Source organism: Gobius niger (assembly GCF_951799975.1).
Source record: "Gobius niger genome assembly, chromosome: 15".
Classification (NCBI taxonomy): domain Eukaryota; kingdom Metazoa; phylum Chordata; class Actinopteri; order Gobiiformes; family Gobiidae; genus Gobius; species Gobius niger.
In genome coordinates this window covers 21,793,806-21,809,316 of record NC_136866.1, presented here as the reverse complement: position 1 = coordinate 21,809,316, position 15,511 = coordinate 21,793,806, and the positions used below count along the sequence as shown (strand labels likewise).

Below are 15,511 nucleotides of genomic sequence, written 5' to 3'. Positions count from 1 at the left end.
CCATGACCTTCTCCTCAATCTACCACATTTAAACCGAAGGAGCCATGGTCATCTACTGATCTCTGCAATTTTGTTTTTCTGTGCCATGTTTCAGAGACCAAAGTTTGACGAACCTCATGCCTCTTTACAAAACGATGAAGAAGGCGACTTTCTCCGACTCTGAAGACTCTGTACGTTCAGTTACACTCAACATTTGTGCTTTGAAACAAGATTACGACATTTTCAACATTTTGTGTTTGTATTCAGGATGACGAGGAGGAAGATGAAGACACTAACACTCCTGGAACATCTACAAGAAACCAGGTGAAATAAACAAAACATACTGGCTTGTTTAGCATGTACATTTATTTGTGTAGCAATTATGACTATGAAGGGATGAATGAATACAACTGTGAGCATCTGAAAAGCTCTACAAATCCACAATATTAGTGGGGGGACCTCTAGTACTAGCAGTAGTTGGTTGAGGTAGCAGTAGGAGCAGTGGTAGTGCTAGTAGTAATGCTTTTTCCATTCCTGTTGTTGTGTCTTAGGGTCGCCGGGCCACACAAAGGCAGCTGCGAAACAGGAACCCTTCATACGACCCTCACTCATGGAAGAGCCGCTGTAAAGAGCTGCTGGACCTCATCTTTCAGTGTGAAGACTCAGAGCCTTTCAGAGAACCTGTGGACCTGCAGGAGTACCCGGTAACTTATACTCCCCTTTCAATCAGGAAAAACTTCAGACAGGCTTAGGCAAATGACAGAGGAGGATCAGTATTTATGTATTGAATTTCTTCAGACTCCTAAATGTCCTGTTTCCCAGAGTTGTAGCTTAGACCAAACATGTTCTGAAATGTATATGGATGTTGGTTTTGTGATCAATTTTATGCACCACTGTGTTTCTTCAGGACTACCTGGAAATAGTAGAAAGTCCCATGGACTTTGGTACGGTCCAAACCACCCTGACAGGGGGCAAATACCAGTCTCCCATCGAACTGTGCAAAGACGTCCGCCTCATTTTCAGCAACTCTAAAGCATACACTCCCAGTAAGAAGTCCAGGGTAAGTTAATGAACTCATTTAAATCCAATCTAAAGTGGGGTACTACTTATATAGACACTTCCAATATTTGCTGCAGTTCAGTTCAGTCAACTCTATTTATCCCACATGGGGCAATTCCTTTAGAGCAGAAAACATACAATATAAAGCCACACAAACCGCATACAAACAAGTGGAGCTCAAACAGATACAATCAACACAGATATATAACAATTACTCAAACCTGAATGACTCAACACAACTCCTGTTTTTGATGAGGGAACAACATTGTAACAGTAGAAAGCTCTTAATTGAAGTAGATTTTGCATCACACACTCTCTTTTGTGTTTTCCTCAGTAGTCGCTCTCTTCTAATTTCAGATTTACAGCATGAGTTTAAGGCTGTCTGCGCTGTTTGAGGAGCACATCAGTCCGATCCTGGCCGATTATAAAGCCATCCACGGCATGACGGACCGACTGACCAGACAGGGCTCGGACCGACAAACCAGGCACACCACAGACAGACAGACGAGGCACGGCATGAAGAGGAGGCGCAGGAGGAGCGACTCCGCCAGCAGCAACGCATCGAGGTACATTTTACCCCCTGAAATGTTTCTGTCATTTGTTTGAGCTCGCGCCTGTCACTGTGGTTCTTCTTCTTTGTGTCGTTTTCAGTCCCGAGAGGAAGAGACGCGTGTCCACCAGAGTGATCGCCAAACCAGAGCCGTCGCCCCCTCTCACCAGACCTCCCTTCTTGAGACAGAACATACCGCCCAAACAGCCCCCTCTGCTGGTGAACGGGAAAACAGACACTCCCACCCCAGGGCGGACCCGCAGCTCGGCGCGACACCCTGCGCACTCTCCACCGCCCACGACCAGCAGCAATAACAACACGCAGAGTACTCCAGGTGAATGCACAGTGTTTACAAGTTTAATTCATATTCTAGACTTTCTTATTAAACGCCTGGATCTATTTCTAGAGTTCTCAAGGTCGACCCGGGCTCACAACTCTTTATCAACTTCAACACCAGCAGCGAATGACAGAGTAACGGCTGCCACTGAGAACAGTGGAGGAAGCACCCGCCGCAAACTCAGGACTCCTGTGCGCCTCACGCCTGGTAAGACTCGGCTTTAGAGTAGCAAAATAAGAGTGCACAGACCAACTCCTCTGTGATGGAAGATTCTTCTATGTGGATTACTCACAGAGCCGTCTGACCCATTGCCTCGTAGCCCAAACATGACTTCTCTCACTTTGAATTAACGTTTATTCAAAACAAGATTCAAACTTAACTCATCTGCTCTCGATTCCAATTACTTTATAAACAGCTTATTTACTGTAACAAGAGACTCGAGATACTTTACCCGAATTTTTCCACATAGCCCTGCTATGTTCATGTCTGACCATTAACAATCATAGTGTCGGTTCACAATGCTACAAAACCACAGTACGATGGTTTTACTTTTACGCACATTGAAAACTCTGGAGGTAGTTTCTAGAGGTCGACCAACCAGGCACACCACAATAGGCCAATATATGGGACTTTTACAATATCAGATATTGGTCAATATAGCGCCGATAAAAGCCGATATCTCTGGGCCCGAAAGTGAACTTCCCGTTGTTTGCATTGGAAAGAGCAAAGTCAAAGCGCGTCCTCCCACAACTCCTAGGCCTTAGGGGAACAGAGAAACAACTTTCACTAAACCTCAGTGAATGTGGACATGCTGTATGTCATTTTGAAGCACAGAAACTGAGTGAGTTTTAGCCTCTGAAATTGTATTTTTGATTGCCGCGCAAACTCCAGCGACTAGCAATAGTATGCTAGTGCTAATGGCAGCATGATAATGCTAGGGTTAGGGTTAAAAATATTGGTCACGCATATCGGCATAGGCCAATAAAAAACTCATATCGGTCACCTTCTAGTAGTTTCATTCATCAGTCGCTTAGAATCAAGTCAACAGGACAATCGAAGAACACTGATTGGCTAACTCAAAATTGCAAAACAAACAGGAGTTTGTTTTAGTTTACAGGTTTTCTGGCTACGCACATTCCGTCAAATAAACAATCTGTAGTGACTTATTTTCACTTCAGAATGCACCAAAGTTTCAAACATCTAAAACAAAAAAACTGCTCAAATCAATTGTCTAATGTTTCTGTGATGCCTGATTTCCCTGTAGAATCTCCTGCCAGTGCTTCAACTCCCACCACGGTTCACCTGAACGGCCACAACAGTCATGTGACTCTGGGCGTGGGGAGGCGGAGCCGCAGGGGAGGGGCGGAGCCTCCTTTGAGCCCCCTGGAAGAGAAGCCTGTGAGCCCGGAGAGCCCGCCCAGAACCCGCGGACGACCGCCCGTCTCCCCGAAGAAGAAAGGCAAGAGCAAACAGGAGGCAGAAGAGGAGCTCAACCAGTCGCCGGGCGAGGATTCTGGGATGTCGTCACCCCGGCGACGGGGGAGACCAAAAACGACCGAGGACACGCCGCCCCCGAAAGAGCCGCAAGCCGAGCCAAACCTGAGGAGGAGCAGCAGGCACGCGGCAGAGGAGGTCAGCCCGCCTCCCTCTCAAACCACGCCGCAGCGGACCAATCGGAAAGAGCCTGACAGCGCGGGCGAAGGCGAGGCGGGTTCGATGCGTACGCGTAACCAGGGGCGACGCTCGGCTTGGTACATGGAGGAGGACTCTGAGGAGGAGCAAAGACAGCTGCTGTTCGAAGACTCCTCCATCACTTTCGGCACGTCGTCAAAAGGGCGAGTTCGGAAGCTGACGGAGAAGGCCAAAGCCAACCTCATCGGCTGGTAACGGGCGCCGGTTTTCATTTAGCGAAAACAGAAAGCTGAGTGGTCGCGTCGGAGTTTGCTCCTTCTGCATTATTGGTCCATGTTGGATCTTCACAGGAAGGATTTTCACGTTCACGCCCAAAACCCATCACTTTATTAAACGACTTTACACATCGGGGGCGAAACTGCACTGTACTGTCGGAAAGTCACGGAGAACAACTGCTAGATAGGTCAAAGTTGTCGACAAAGATGAATTTTCCCGATCTTTTTCCCGCGGAGCCCCTGTTTGGTCTTTGATGGACTGTAGACCACTGGCCCGGAAACGTCTTTTGTACTCCCTCTCTGCTTTTTGTAAGGTTTGTACGTTGTGAGTGGCTGTCTTACACATAACCTAAATGTGTCCGTGTGCTACAAACCAAATGGTGTACCTGAGTCCGAAGGTACTGTAGATACGTATTTCTGTTTACCGTCGAAGTGTGTGGGTGCGGCGTTCTGCATGAAGAAGAGTATTTACGGTGAATTGTTTTAAAACCCTTTTACTGTGAGCGAGAGAAAGGTGAAGCATGAGTGAAAGAAGACACTATCAAACATCCATGAACATTTTGACACTGTGTAACATGTAAACACAAAATGCTTTGATTTTCAGATCTCATAACTAACTATATTCACCATGAAATAGGTTTGTAGGGCTGCGTGATATTTGATAACTATCTGCGTGATATTTGATAACTATCTTGAATATTGCGTTAACAATATCATTGCGATATTTTACTAATCCATTTTCACACTCCCATTAAAATATCTTCAAGTTGTGTCACGACTAGACCATAAAACATACTAAATCAGGACAAAGCAAGGCTAAGAAAATGATAACTAAAACTAAAGCTTGAAACGTTAAAACAAAACAACTGGACTTACACTTGCAAAGATGTGCTGGCGTTTCACTCTTCATTTAGTAAGCTTCCTCATGATTTTAGTGACCGCCACGTTAAGAAGAAGAAGAAGATCTTTATTTATATAGCGCCTTTCACAGACATAGTCACAAAGCGCTTTACATGAGACAATTGTACATTCTCTGACCACCACCATACATTCACTCACACACATCATTCATCCTGGCCTATTGTGCATGTTTTTAGTGGTAGGGGAAACCGGAGTACCCGGAGGAAACCTACGCAGACATGGGGAGAACATGCAAACTCCACACAGAAAGGCCCCGTCCAGGTGGGAATCGAACCCGGACCTTCTAGCTGTGAAGGACGAGCGCTAACCACTGTGCTACCGTGGCATTAACTGGATATACGGACAGTAGCTAAGGGAGATGACATCCTCGCGATGTCACCAAACCATGTCCGGGCTTTGACTCTATCGCAGGTTTGAGACAGCAGAAAACACAGTCCTGCATGTCAGTTGAAGGCCAGGCCAGGCGTATGATCTTTCATACACTGCCCCTTCTCCTCTCTTTCAAACCTTTGCTGTTTATCCAACAAACTCATTGCGCCCGACTGACTGGAGACTAGACTTTTGCGCAGACGGCAGGGCGCTCTGGGAAATCCTCAGCGTTATACCTGGCGCAGTAAGTGGCTGGACAGGGGCTGGACAGACTCCCATGGCAATGTTATGGACAGTAGTGGTCCCTATTCAAGCTTTACCTCCTACAGACCGTGCTATATTTTCTGCTATTTTGGGTGGCGGTGGGTTGCAGTTTCTGAGGCGTGGAGTTTGTCCTGCGCTCTTTAATACCGGCGCGAGATCAGGTCCATCAATATATTCAGGAGCTGGACAGTGTTTAACTCACAGTTGCAGATATACTTTGTAGTTTATCCTGCGAGTGCTTAATAAGGGGAGAGTGAAGAGGAAGCAGCTTTAGCGCTTGTTGTAGTCAGGACCTGTAGCGAACCAAGCCCCAACCGACCCCTTTTTTCCCTAAGCGACGCCCTCTGTCCACCAGCGAAAGCCCTGGTGCGCCGTTGTTTGTACGCAAGATTCAAACTTCGTCTTCAGCAAAGCTGTTGTTGTGTCAGGCGGAAGATCAGGCCCTTCATCTTCAAAGGTGTGGGTCAGAAGATGTTTTACGGCGCTATTGAAAGAAGAAATGTAAGTCCAGTTGTTTTGTTAAACTGTCACAAGATTGAATGAACTACCTAAGAGGCAGATCTTTATCATTTTACTATTGCTATAATGTTAATTTGGCCATATATTGTGCAGCCCAAAGAAGAACTACAATGAATCAGGAACAAAACTGCTCATAAGGTCTAAATTTGAAGCCCCACAAATTGACAAACATTTTTTCTGTATTTTTTAAATGAAATCAATCAATGCATAAATGTGAACACTCATAATATTTGGGTTTGGATGTCGGTGTATCCTGTACTCCTAATCCTCTGCTTTTAACAATGTCATTTCTCTGAAGTTATGGAGCGTTGTCCGTCATTTGCGAATACCTTGTGCCTTTGGTGAGAAAGTTCTGCCGAGTACATGTGCCTGCCTGGGTGTGTGTTTTTATAATACTGTGCAGTGTCTGTGTGGAGTTTCGGCGTATCAACAGTGGCATAGACTTCATTGTGAAATCTCTCATAAACAAACAAACAAAAAATTAGGATTAAGTTGTTGTTGTTATTGTACACATAACCATTTATCATGTCATATATACTAACTAACCACAGCATCTAGAGATTTGGAGCTTTGGGTAACTAGCTTTGAAATGCACTATACCACAGACATGTCATCAATGCAGTCTTCGAAATGGTTAAAATAGCAAGAAATCTATACATTTATCTCTATATTACATTGTATTACTGTATACAGTTCTGTCTCGCATGCACTTTCTCGGACTTTGCATCAACCTCCATCCGTGGCACTTTGCTTTGCAGCACAGTAATAGGATGATGAGCCCGGAACCTAGCTTGCAATTACGTTAACAGCTCTTTGAAAATCGGGACAACCATATTATTGTGATATTTCACTATTTCAACATAGTCCATTCAATTTAACAATGTAGGCATCAATTTACCTTCAAGCAAGACATAAGCAACCAAAACAAGGCTGAAATTGGAACTAAATAAGAAAAAAAATGACTGAACCTTTGTACATTGTGAAGGTGCCGGATGTCAATAGTTTGGGGCTTTCCGACCAAAGAAAAGGGTAAATCTCTAAAGACCTTTGTGATCTTCGTTAGTTTCAATATGAATATTGCCATCGTCACCTTGTATCACAATGAAGCTAATGTGGTCGATACATGATTTCTTGGTGTTAAAGCAAAACTAAGTAACTCATGCCCCTAGAGGCCATAAGCGCCACTACAGGTGTTTTAGCATGTTGCGGTTTTTTACTCATTAATTGTCTGTTAGAGTAAATACCACACTGACAGAAAAGACAAAGGGAGAGAGGGATATTGTACATCCAATTACACAATGGAGGGAATTTGTCTCACTCAAACTTGGCTGTAAATACTGTTTAAGTGGCGCTAGCCTGCAGTTAGCTTTGCCCGTTAGCCTGTTATCTTCTTCTTCATGATTCTATTAGTGTGTATTGGGCCTCCGCCTCGGTGGCAGGGAAAGTTGCAATTGTGGTTTTCAGGCCAGAGACGCCAGGGGGAGATGAAAGACCCCCCAATCATCTCATTAACACTTATATTACCCCCAGGGACTACGGAAAGGATTTATTAAGATAAACAAGTTACTTAGTTCTTCTTTAAGTTACACTAACCCAGTGTTAAGACTATAAATTACCAGGAAACATGGTGTTTCTTTTCTTGCTATGGTCTTTCTTGGTCTTTCCATGCCATTACAATGTTATTACTGTTCTGTGAAGCAAAGTGCAACCCATCCATTCATCTCTGACTGTGTGCCTTGGCTTGTCTGGCATATCGAGTCCTCTTTTCTCCTTTTTCGTGGGCCTTTTTTTAAGTAGAGCAAACCTCCCCCGGCTCGCGTGACAATTGGCTTTGACATAATAAGGCTCGTGTTGAACAAGGTTGTGCCGGGAGGAAACATTTTCTAAAACGTTGGGCTGCGCAATCAACCGCAATCGAATGAGTTCAGTCTTTGCGATTAGCGTGTTTTTTTATTTTTTTATTCGATTGTGGTTTATTTTGCAGCCCCCGGTAGAAGGCGAGAGAGACACTTTCAGCAAAGTTGGCACGTTTTCACTACACACATGTTTTTTTGTCACAAAAATGTCAAAAATGTATCGGTTTTCCCAGTTGTTTGCTGATGTACATGTTTTGTAATGCATCGCCAAATCCTGTCCGGGGGCACTGAAGACATGGATTTTGAATGTTTTTTTTTCTTCTTTTTGATGCCTTTTATGTCCCAACGTTTTGTCTGTGAAAATACGCGTTTTTGTGAGCCTGCCGTGAAGGACGATACTTTTGTGTGGTCAAGTTTTTCGCATTAGTTTGCATTTGTTCACAGTATCGTTTTATTTAGTCGTACAGTCCTGAATTGCGATGACTTTTTTTGTTTTTCTTTGCTCTGAAATTATATAAAGAACATTATCAGATTATGAGGAAAAATAAATATTGGCTTCAAAGAAAATAGCGCAACAACGGATTCACACAGAATTAATATATGGAAAACTTTATATCGACCAAATGCAAAACTACCTTTGGCAAATTATAATAAAACATATACAGAGATTAAAAAAAATATTTATGTTTTCTATGTTAATGTTAGTTACAATAGTTTGGTTTCAGTGTTTTTGTCATTTCAAAAGTCAGAGTTTTTAAACGCAAGTTGATTTTATGTTGATTCAAAGGCATTTGTTACATTTGCGACCTAGAGGTGGGCGATAAATACGTCAATAATCACTCAATAGATATTTCTGCAGCATCTGTTTTAAATACTCAAAAAGGGAATTGACTGTAAAAACACAAAAAAGCCATTGTTGCAGAAAGTTTTCAAAAAGTACTGTTTACGCAAAACATCAATTCGAAACGATCAAGACAAGATGACAACATTCAGAAATAGCAACTACAATATTATCAAGTTGACAATATGTCGCCCACCACGCTATGTTTGTGAATGTGATAAAACATTTCTCTGGGCTGTGCCAAAGCGTGGCAGAGTGGGTTAAGTGGCCGGATAGTTTGGGTTGGAAGGGCGACTGGAAGCGACTGTAAAGGGGGGAATGGATTTTATTTCACTGAGGATGTGTTTGTTCGTTTGGATACTTTTATATACTGTATAAAGGACTTGATGCAAAAAGAAGCTTCATGCTAGAATGTATGTGTAGGGTGTACTGCTGTCCTGTTAGTTCCTACCAATATTTTCAATAAAAATGTTGTGTTTTCACATCCGTGCCCCTTTTTCATTCGTCATTCATTAGATGTCTGAGCTCATGAGTCTGAACCATTTGAAATAGCCTGGACTAAGTTTATGCATCAGGGTTTCCATGGGGCATTAAAACACACCCCCTCCATAACCGAGCACATTTTCTCCAGTTCGGCATCACCCAAATATGAAGCTTCTTGGAAGTCAATGGGTTGACCAAGTGACAGAAAAAGTGGCAAAAATGTGACAAAAACTCAATAAAAAAGCAACAAAAAAGAAGCGACAAAAAAGTTGTTAAAAAAGTGACAAAAACTCAACCTAAAAAGTGGCAAAAAGGTGACAAAAACTCAAAAATGTGATGAAAACTCCAAAGTGACAACGCAAGGAAAAAGATCCGTTTAGATCAGTTTTGTAGGTCTTAGCTTTCAAATGAGACATGACTCTGGCCCATAGGCTGTAAGCTCTAGTCAAGAAACCTTTAGATTTGGGTAAAGCCAGGCTTAAGAGGTTAAAGGTCATTAAAAAGCACTAAATTGGATTCACACTGCATTAGATCTAAATTTCTTGTAAAATTATGACATTGCTCAGCGATAAGTTCAAAAATGCCAAAATGATGGTCTTAAACATATGTAGTTGCAGTTTTGGCTGAAATTGACCACTTTTCTGTTGTCTGTTTTGTCCAATTCACTTTCCTCTGATGGATGCAATGTTTGCAAATTCTAAGAAATAAAATAGGCCTTGATATTTGTCTGCGTTTGTGGCATTAAAATATAGTATTGAGACATTAAAATCTATTAAATTGGACTAACCTCTGCCTGTATAAACCCTGTGCATATTCAACACAGAAACCGATCCAATTAGAAATGTTACGTTCAGACGCTTTCTGAACGAGACAAGCATTAACACTACCAACCTCAGACTCCACAAAGTAACCACAGACTTTTTAATGAAGACAAAACAAACTGTGAAACTGCGTCCTCTGGCGGCTGTTCTCTGCAGCTGCACCGTCAGCCCCGGAACCGCGATTGTCCCTGACGTGGCGCGCAGCTAAAGGTCCGCTTCCTCCTCCGTGGGCCGTCACGATTGGGCCGTGTAAACAAGTTTGACAAGCTCTTTCCAAATAAATGTCTGTTCAAAGCTTGTTGTGGTGGTATGGGCAACGAGGGAGTGCTTGCTGATCGTCTTAAATCGCTTTCAATTTAGGAACAAAGGCAACGATTTTTCTGACCTAATGCGTACCAGGTGAAGTGAAAGGATTGGAACAAGGTAAGACTCATGCAACAACATTGACATTTGAGACTGAGAGGAGCTATAATTCATTGCATCTGTGACACTTCAGCCTATTATTGCTAGTAATGGGGTCAAAGCTACATGTGTGAAGACTTTTCTATTGTTTTGTTTGTGGGTGCACCTGACGCACGCACGTTCCCAGGCGGCGGCGCGCAGACATGCCTCAGGTCTCGGCCGCAGCGCTGCTCCAACTCGCGCTGCTCCTGTCCGCCGTGCCCGCGCAGTACTTCATCTCCCGCTGGTACGGGACCACGGCCCCGCAGCGCTTCCACGCGACCAGCAGGTATGATGACGACAAAGGCACACAATAAATGGGCAAAAGCTGATGGGCATAGAGAGAAATGAAACAAAACTTGCAGAGGAGGAACTCGAGCAGCCTACAGCCCGAAGGTCCCTGTGTATCTTATTGTGTACGGCACCAGTGGCCACAGTCTGAGAATTATTTAATCCTTTTTATTGGACATAGAGTTCAATTTGACATGTCTTTGTACTCAGGCTACTAAGGATTTGGAAAGACTTGAGGTCGTCCTACCTGAATGGCACTGCATGGATGATGTGGAGCGAACAGCACTTCACCCAAATGATGCGAGTACACTGGGCACTAACTTGTGTATGTGTGAGTTGTTGTTTTTTTACTAGCCTGTTTGTTTTGTTTTCTTTAGGTTTTCCTTGGGTTTCGTGAAGGACCCTGAAGAAGAGTCTCCAAAGGCACCTCCCATAGAAAACATGCTTTTGGATAATGACCAAGGGTATTTTGGAGGTAAGGAATAAGTAGTCTATTTATAGAAATTGCTGCTGGTGGTTTTGTTGCCATGATGGAGATAAAAGGGAGGAGGATAGCAGAGTGGGGGGGCACAACAAAAGGTCACTTTAAAACCCCTTTAGAAAAAAGGTGCATGAAGTTCAAAGCGTCTTAACAATTTCTAATATTTGAACATGAGCGTGCGCAAATATGAACAAAGACTAAATGATATCAACTGGCTACGCATCAATTTATCAACCAAAAACTAAAGACGGTAAAGTACACAAATAAACAACAATGTGGATTCAAAGCCCCATGTCCAAAGTCATCCGAGGAATGAAGATTTGTAACAACAAAGTCTAACCCTTTCCCCCCAAATCAGCCTCAAAGATGGTCCGCAAACCCCGGCCCCCGTACGTGTTCCTGCGGGTGGGAGAGGTCGTCATGGAGTCAAAGGGTCACATGATCGGGGTGGTGATCAGTTGGGACCCTGAGATGAGGGCCCCGACGGAATGGGTCGACCGGATGTACTCCGACTCTCTGGCAAGTGTTCAATACGCACGCAGACAAACAATAGTCTAGATGGCGGCTAACAAGGCATGCTTTGTATTTTGAGCTCCACATCAGCTAGAAGCGTTCAAATGTATACAGTACTTGTTGGGGAGTTGGTACTCATGATATCCATGTTTGTAGGGCATAAAAGCAGAGAAGACCCCTCATTACAAAGTGTTATTTAGTGGACCTGAAGCGTCCTCGTTGCTGGTGGCCTATCTCCCTCAGACACAGCTGGAGCGGATCAGCGGAGTAAAGGTGAGTGCCGAACCAAACGTTACTGTTTCTGTCATTCCTTTTTAAAATCCTAATTTACTTCGATTGACCTGGTTAATATCTCTGTATTGACTGGGGTTATCCACATGAAAAATATAATACTCATCTCATAAAAGCATAATGAAGGTTGAGAACTGCTGCTATTGAATAAGACTCAATTTGAATGTTGTCAACCCATTGTTTTGCATTCAGATACATTAGGTGTGTTTCGATTTCTTATTGTATGTCTTTGGTTATAAATGATGATGAACAAACTTTCTGTTTATGTTCATAAATGGTTTTAGTATTAAAATGAAGCTCAAAATTGGTTTATAAAATAGTATTCAGTTGTATCAACAATATACACAATGTATTGTATACACAATATTACTTTTCTTTCATTTCACATGAGCTGGGGACTCCTCATGTAAATGTAATAATAGGTCACCACTGGACCACTCCAAAAAAGGACATACCTAAATATTATAATGCATCTGCCCCACTGCATTTTGAAAAAACAAAACAACTTTACTTGTTTTTAATCTATGGTTAAGAATTAAGAGACTACCTTTTAAAACTTATGTAGATTTCGATAAATGTATGTGTATGGCAAAAGCTACCCGTAACAGTTATTTTAATATAGTATTTTTTTGACATTTCCAGCCGAACATTCCCACTTTGGACAATTACTTTACCCATTTTGACGGCGAGCGGTTTGTGATGCAGCCATGGCTCAGAGTGCTCTTTCCTGAAGACGAGGACACGGACGACGTGCTTACATAGACTGCATTACATGAACGCAATGCTGAAGAGGTCAAAACATGAGGAACAATCAACATTATTAATGTGAAAAACTGATTTAAATACAGTATTTTTTCAATAAAATGCACTTTAATTCTAAAATAGGTCCTCGTGAGTTATCAATGGAAAAGTACTTTCTTTCTGAGTCCATCTTTGAGGCTGAAAGTGACAGAGACGTGTGAAAACGCCGTCATGAAGGGGATTAGTGGAAGATTTGTAAAAGTCTTCTGCTCACTGTCATTGTTTAAGTCATTTTGTATTTCTCGCACTTCATCCTCCACGACCAGGTGAGGAGATCCAAGAGTCTGTCCCAGGAGCTCACTGATATCGTTGGCCTTCTGTTTGGCGTTTTCTACTGCGGACGCACAAACCCGTCTCCTGGAAGTACATGTGTAGGACAGTTATTAGGGATGTCATAACAACAGCAATTTTGTGCCACATAAATGCCATACTAATGTAAATATGCCACAAATGGAGGAGCAACTATGAATACTAGAACAGGGAAGATCAGTTTGGTGGGAGACGAGGAGTAGATTTAAGAATGTAAAGGTCCGAAGAGCTGACTTACAAAGTCTAACAGATAATTTCTCACTTCATATAGTAATGCAGTATGTACTGTAAATGGACTAGAAATAGGTTGCATCTCAATCCAAATCATTTAGAAGCTAAAAAGTACAATAGTATAGTTTGACCTTTCAGTGACCCAGCGTTTGGATGTGTCCTTGAAACATCTAAACATTGGGTCACTGAAAGGTCGCTCCAGCATTAATTGTTATTTAGGGTTTCTGGAAGGTTTTCTCTGCTGATGGAACCATTTCCATGGTCACGCACACATTCAGCAGAGAAAGCCTACCCTGCCCAGGGGTAGACTGACAGAGGTTGGGCTACAGTTTCTCCGACCACCACCATACACCTACTCGCACACTGCATTCATAACTAGATATGAGGTTGTCTCGGTGTCTTGCCTAAGGACACAATGGCAGTAGACAAAAACAAGTGCACTCCAGTACATGTATTAAATAAAAAGCTGAGGCACTTTGAACTTGCAACTTTTACTGTTTATTATTATCCCCAATGTGGATTGAGTCTTGATTGTCAATGCTGCTTCTTTGAGTCAAGATGATCCTGGGTCAAAATTGCAATGCCAAGATGAAAAAAAGAAAAAAAAAACTGATTCATTTCAATTTGAGACTAAAACACTTTCACTGAATTCACAACTATTTGTCAGTGTATTTTGGTGGTTAATGTCGAGTGGTTAAAACTACTAATTTAAGATTTGTCAGCAGTTAGGGGGTGTTTCACCTGAGCTGACTGAGGCACTCTGGGCTGTGGTAGTAATGTGGATGTCCTATAGCGACGCTCTTGTCTAGTTTCTCCAGCAGCACGCTACACGCCTGCACCATCTTTGTGGAGTCCGAGAAGGTCACGTTTACCTGAAAGAACAAGAAAATTGTTTTAGTCAATATGTAAATCATGTGTCAGGTGCAAGATGATAACACTGTCTACCTCTGCGTTCATGAGGTACTGGTCGCCTTCTCTGTGGAGGAACTTGTGGATCAGCGTGTCTTCATCTTTGACTCCATGTTGTCTGAAAGATCAGTTTGACTTAAATGATCTTCATTACAATAAGAAATAACTGAAACAAAAAAAGTGTGCATGATCAAGTAATTCGTGGAGTTATATATTTATTTAATCTGACAATGCTTAATTAAGTTAAGTTGTAGTGCATTTTGTATTTGGTGTTTTCGTAATATTACCTCTAAGTATTGATATGACTATTCATATGATAGAAAAGAAATAAACAAAAGGTATGTAGTTATAGCTAACATTTTATTTTTTTTATTCGGAAAGTTGCGTTTTGTTCGGGGTTTACAAAAGGACACTCACGGCTTCCGTAGCTCATTTCAAACCAGTGAAAGGCGACAGATTTGCATGAAACACATAACGTTGGAGTGGAAAATGTAAATAGTGAAATAGCTAGCTTGTTGAGTTAGCATTCAGGTTTACACCAGTAATGAGTCGGAAATTTGTTCTACGGCTCTTTTCTGTAATTTTTCCTGTAGTTTTGTCACACACATACAAAACATGTTTTTTCCTGATATTTGCCTAAAGTCTGGACTAACAGCCTGTAGCTCATGTCATATATCCATGACTTTACCTGACACACTGTAAAATATAGTCGAGTCGCCGTGACACGCTGTTGGTCGCGTCGTTGACCGACTCTTTGCTGCTGCTGACCCAGACCCGGACAGAGGCTCGGTCCGCGGGGACACTGAGCTCCGCTGTGCCCTTCACCTGGAGCTCTCTGGGCCGGTGAGCGGAGGAGAGTGTCCGTAAGTCCGCTGCGGCTTTCTCCTTAAACTCAGGGGCAGACGCCGGTAAAACAGAGGCAAACACACTGCTCGGTTTGTCCATGGCGGAGGACCGAGGTTCCAGGATTCAAACCAACTTCCCGTCGCTATGGTGATGGCCGCCGCAATGCACGACGGGATTTGCAGTCCACGACACATTCAAAGATACGTTTTAATATGTTGTTTTTGATGAGTTTCTGTCTTTTTATGAATTCGTACAGCCGGGTTTCATTCAACAAATAACTATGGAAGCCTGTTTCGGCCATCTGCTAAAAAAACGAAATTACAACTTTTAAAACTCGAAACTTTGTGTTTCTTGTACTACGATTTTAAAACTCGTGTCCTATAAAACTCGTAAGTACAAGTTTAACAACATGAGATGTAAACTCGAAGTATGAGATAATGAGATTTAAACACAGAATCACGCCTTTAAAAGTTAAAATTTTAAGTAAGTTTA

General features: G+C 42.6%; 3 protein-coding genes across 5 annotated transcripts in view; 2 read left to right on the top strand and 1 right to left on the bottom strand.

The window, feature by feature from the left end:
• Positions 1 to 4,497, top strand: part of phip (PHIP subunit of CUL4-Ring ligase complex) — a 31,790-nt gene extending 27,293 nt beyond the window's left edge. The window contains 8 exon segments of the mRNA XM_079572629.1: positions 95 to 170; positions 247 to 303; positions 531 to 683; positions 887 to 1,039; positions 1,396 to 1,604; positions 1,690 to 1,922; positions 1,995 to 2,132; positions 3,190 to 4,497. Of these exon segments, the coding sequence (XP_079428755.1) occupies positions 95 to 170; positions 247 to 303; positions 531 to 683; positions 887 to 1,039; positions 1,396 to 1,604; positions 1,690 to 1,922; positions 1,995 to 2,132; positions 3,190 to 3,812 (1,642 nt within the window). The 3' untranslated portion in view covers positions 3,813 to 4,497.
• A 5,477-nt stretch (positions 4,498 to 9,974) lies between these two features.
• Positions 9,975 to 12,799, top strand: LOC306974982 (uncharacterized protein). Of its 3 annotated transcripts, none has more exons than XM_079572392.1 (7): positions 9,975 to 10,329; positions 10,510 to 10,636; positions 10,849 to 10,938; positions 11,016 to 11,113; positions 11,478 to 11,638; positions 11,789 to 11,905; positions 12,566 to 12,799. In XM_079572392.1, exons 2-7 carry the CDS (start codon positions 10,512 to 10,514, stop codon positions 12,683 to 12,685), a joined length of 711 nt encoding a protein of 236 aa, XP_079428518.1. In that variant the 5' UTR covers positions 9,975 to 10,329; positions 10,510 to 10,511; the 3' UTR covers positions 12,686 to 12,799. The 3 variants fall into 3 exon arrangements, with proteins under 3 accessions (XP_079428518.1, XP_079428517.1, XP_079428516.1); XM_079572391.1 differs by having other exon boundaries at positions 10,496 to 10,636; XM_079572390.1 differs by lacking the exon at positions 9,975 to 10,329 and having other exon boundaries at positions 10,347 to 10,636; positions 12,566 to 12,798.
• Positions 12,737 to 15,199, bottom strand: irak1bp1 (interleukin-1 receptor-associated kinase 1 binding protein 1). The gene is made up of 4 exons (XM_079572389.1): positions 14,862 to 15,199; positions 14,210 to 14,291; positions 14,006 to 14,136; positions 12,737 to 13,081 (listed from the first exon to the last, which is right to left on the bottom strand). Exons 1-4 carry the CDS (start codon positions 15,116 to 15,118, stop codon positions 12,823 to 12,825), a joined length of 729 nt encoding a protein of 242 aa, XP_079428515.1. The 5' UTR covers positions 15,119 to 15,199; the 3' UTR covers positions 12,737 to 12,822.
• Positions 15,200 to 15,511: the final 312 nt, after the last annotated feature.

What these genes read in the sequence shown, in the direction of transcription:
- LOC306974982 (XM_079572392.1), top strand. Translation starts at nt 10,512, where the DNA reads ATGCCTCAGGTCTCGGCCGCAGCGCTGCTCCAACTCGCGCTGCTCCTG. An exon ending in CAGCACTTCACCCAAATGAT is followed by an intron (nt 10,939 to 11,015) that starts GCGAGTACACTG and finishes TGTTTTCTTTAG; the next exon opens with GTTTTCCTTGGGTTTCGTGA. An exon ending in TGACCAAGGGTATTTTGGAG is followed by an intron (nt 11,114 to 11,477) that starts GTAAGGAATAAG and finishes CCCCCAAATCAG; the next exon opens with CCTCAAAGATGGTCCGCAAA.
- irak1bp1 (XM_079572389.1), bottom strand. Translation starts at nt 15,118, where the DNA reads ATGGACAAACCGAGCAGTGTGTTTGCCTCTGTTTTACCGGCGTCTGCC. An exon ending in TATATTTTACAGTGTGTCAG is followed by an intron (nt 14,292 to 14,861) that starts GTAAAGTCATGG and finishes CTGATCTTTCAG; the next exon opens with ACAACATGGAGTCAAAGATG. An exon ending in AGTACCTCATGAACGCAGAG is followed by an intron (nt 14,137 to 14,209) that starts GTAGACAGTGTT and finishes TTGTTCTTTCAG; the next exon opens with GTAAACGTGACCTTCTCGGA.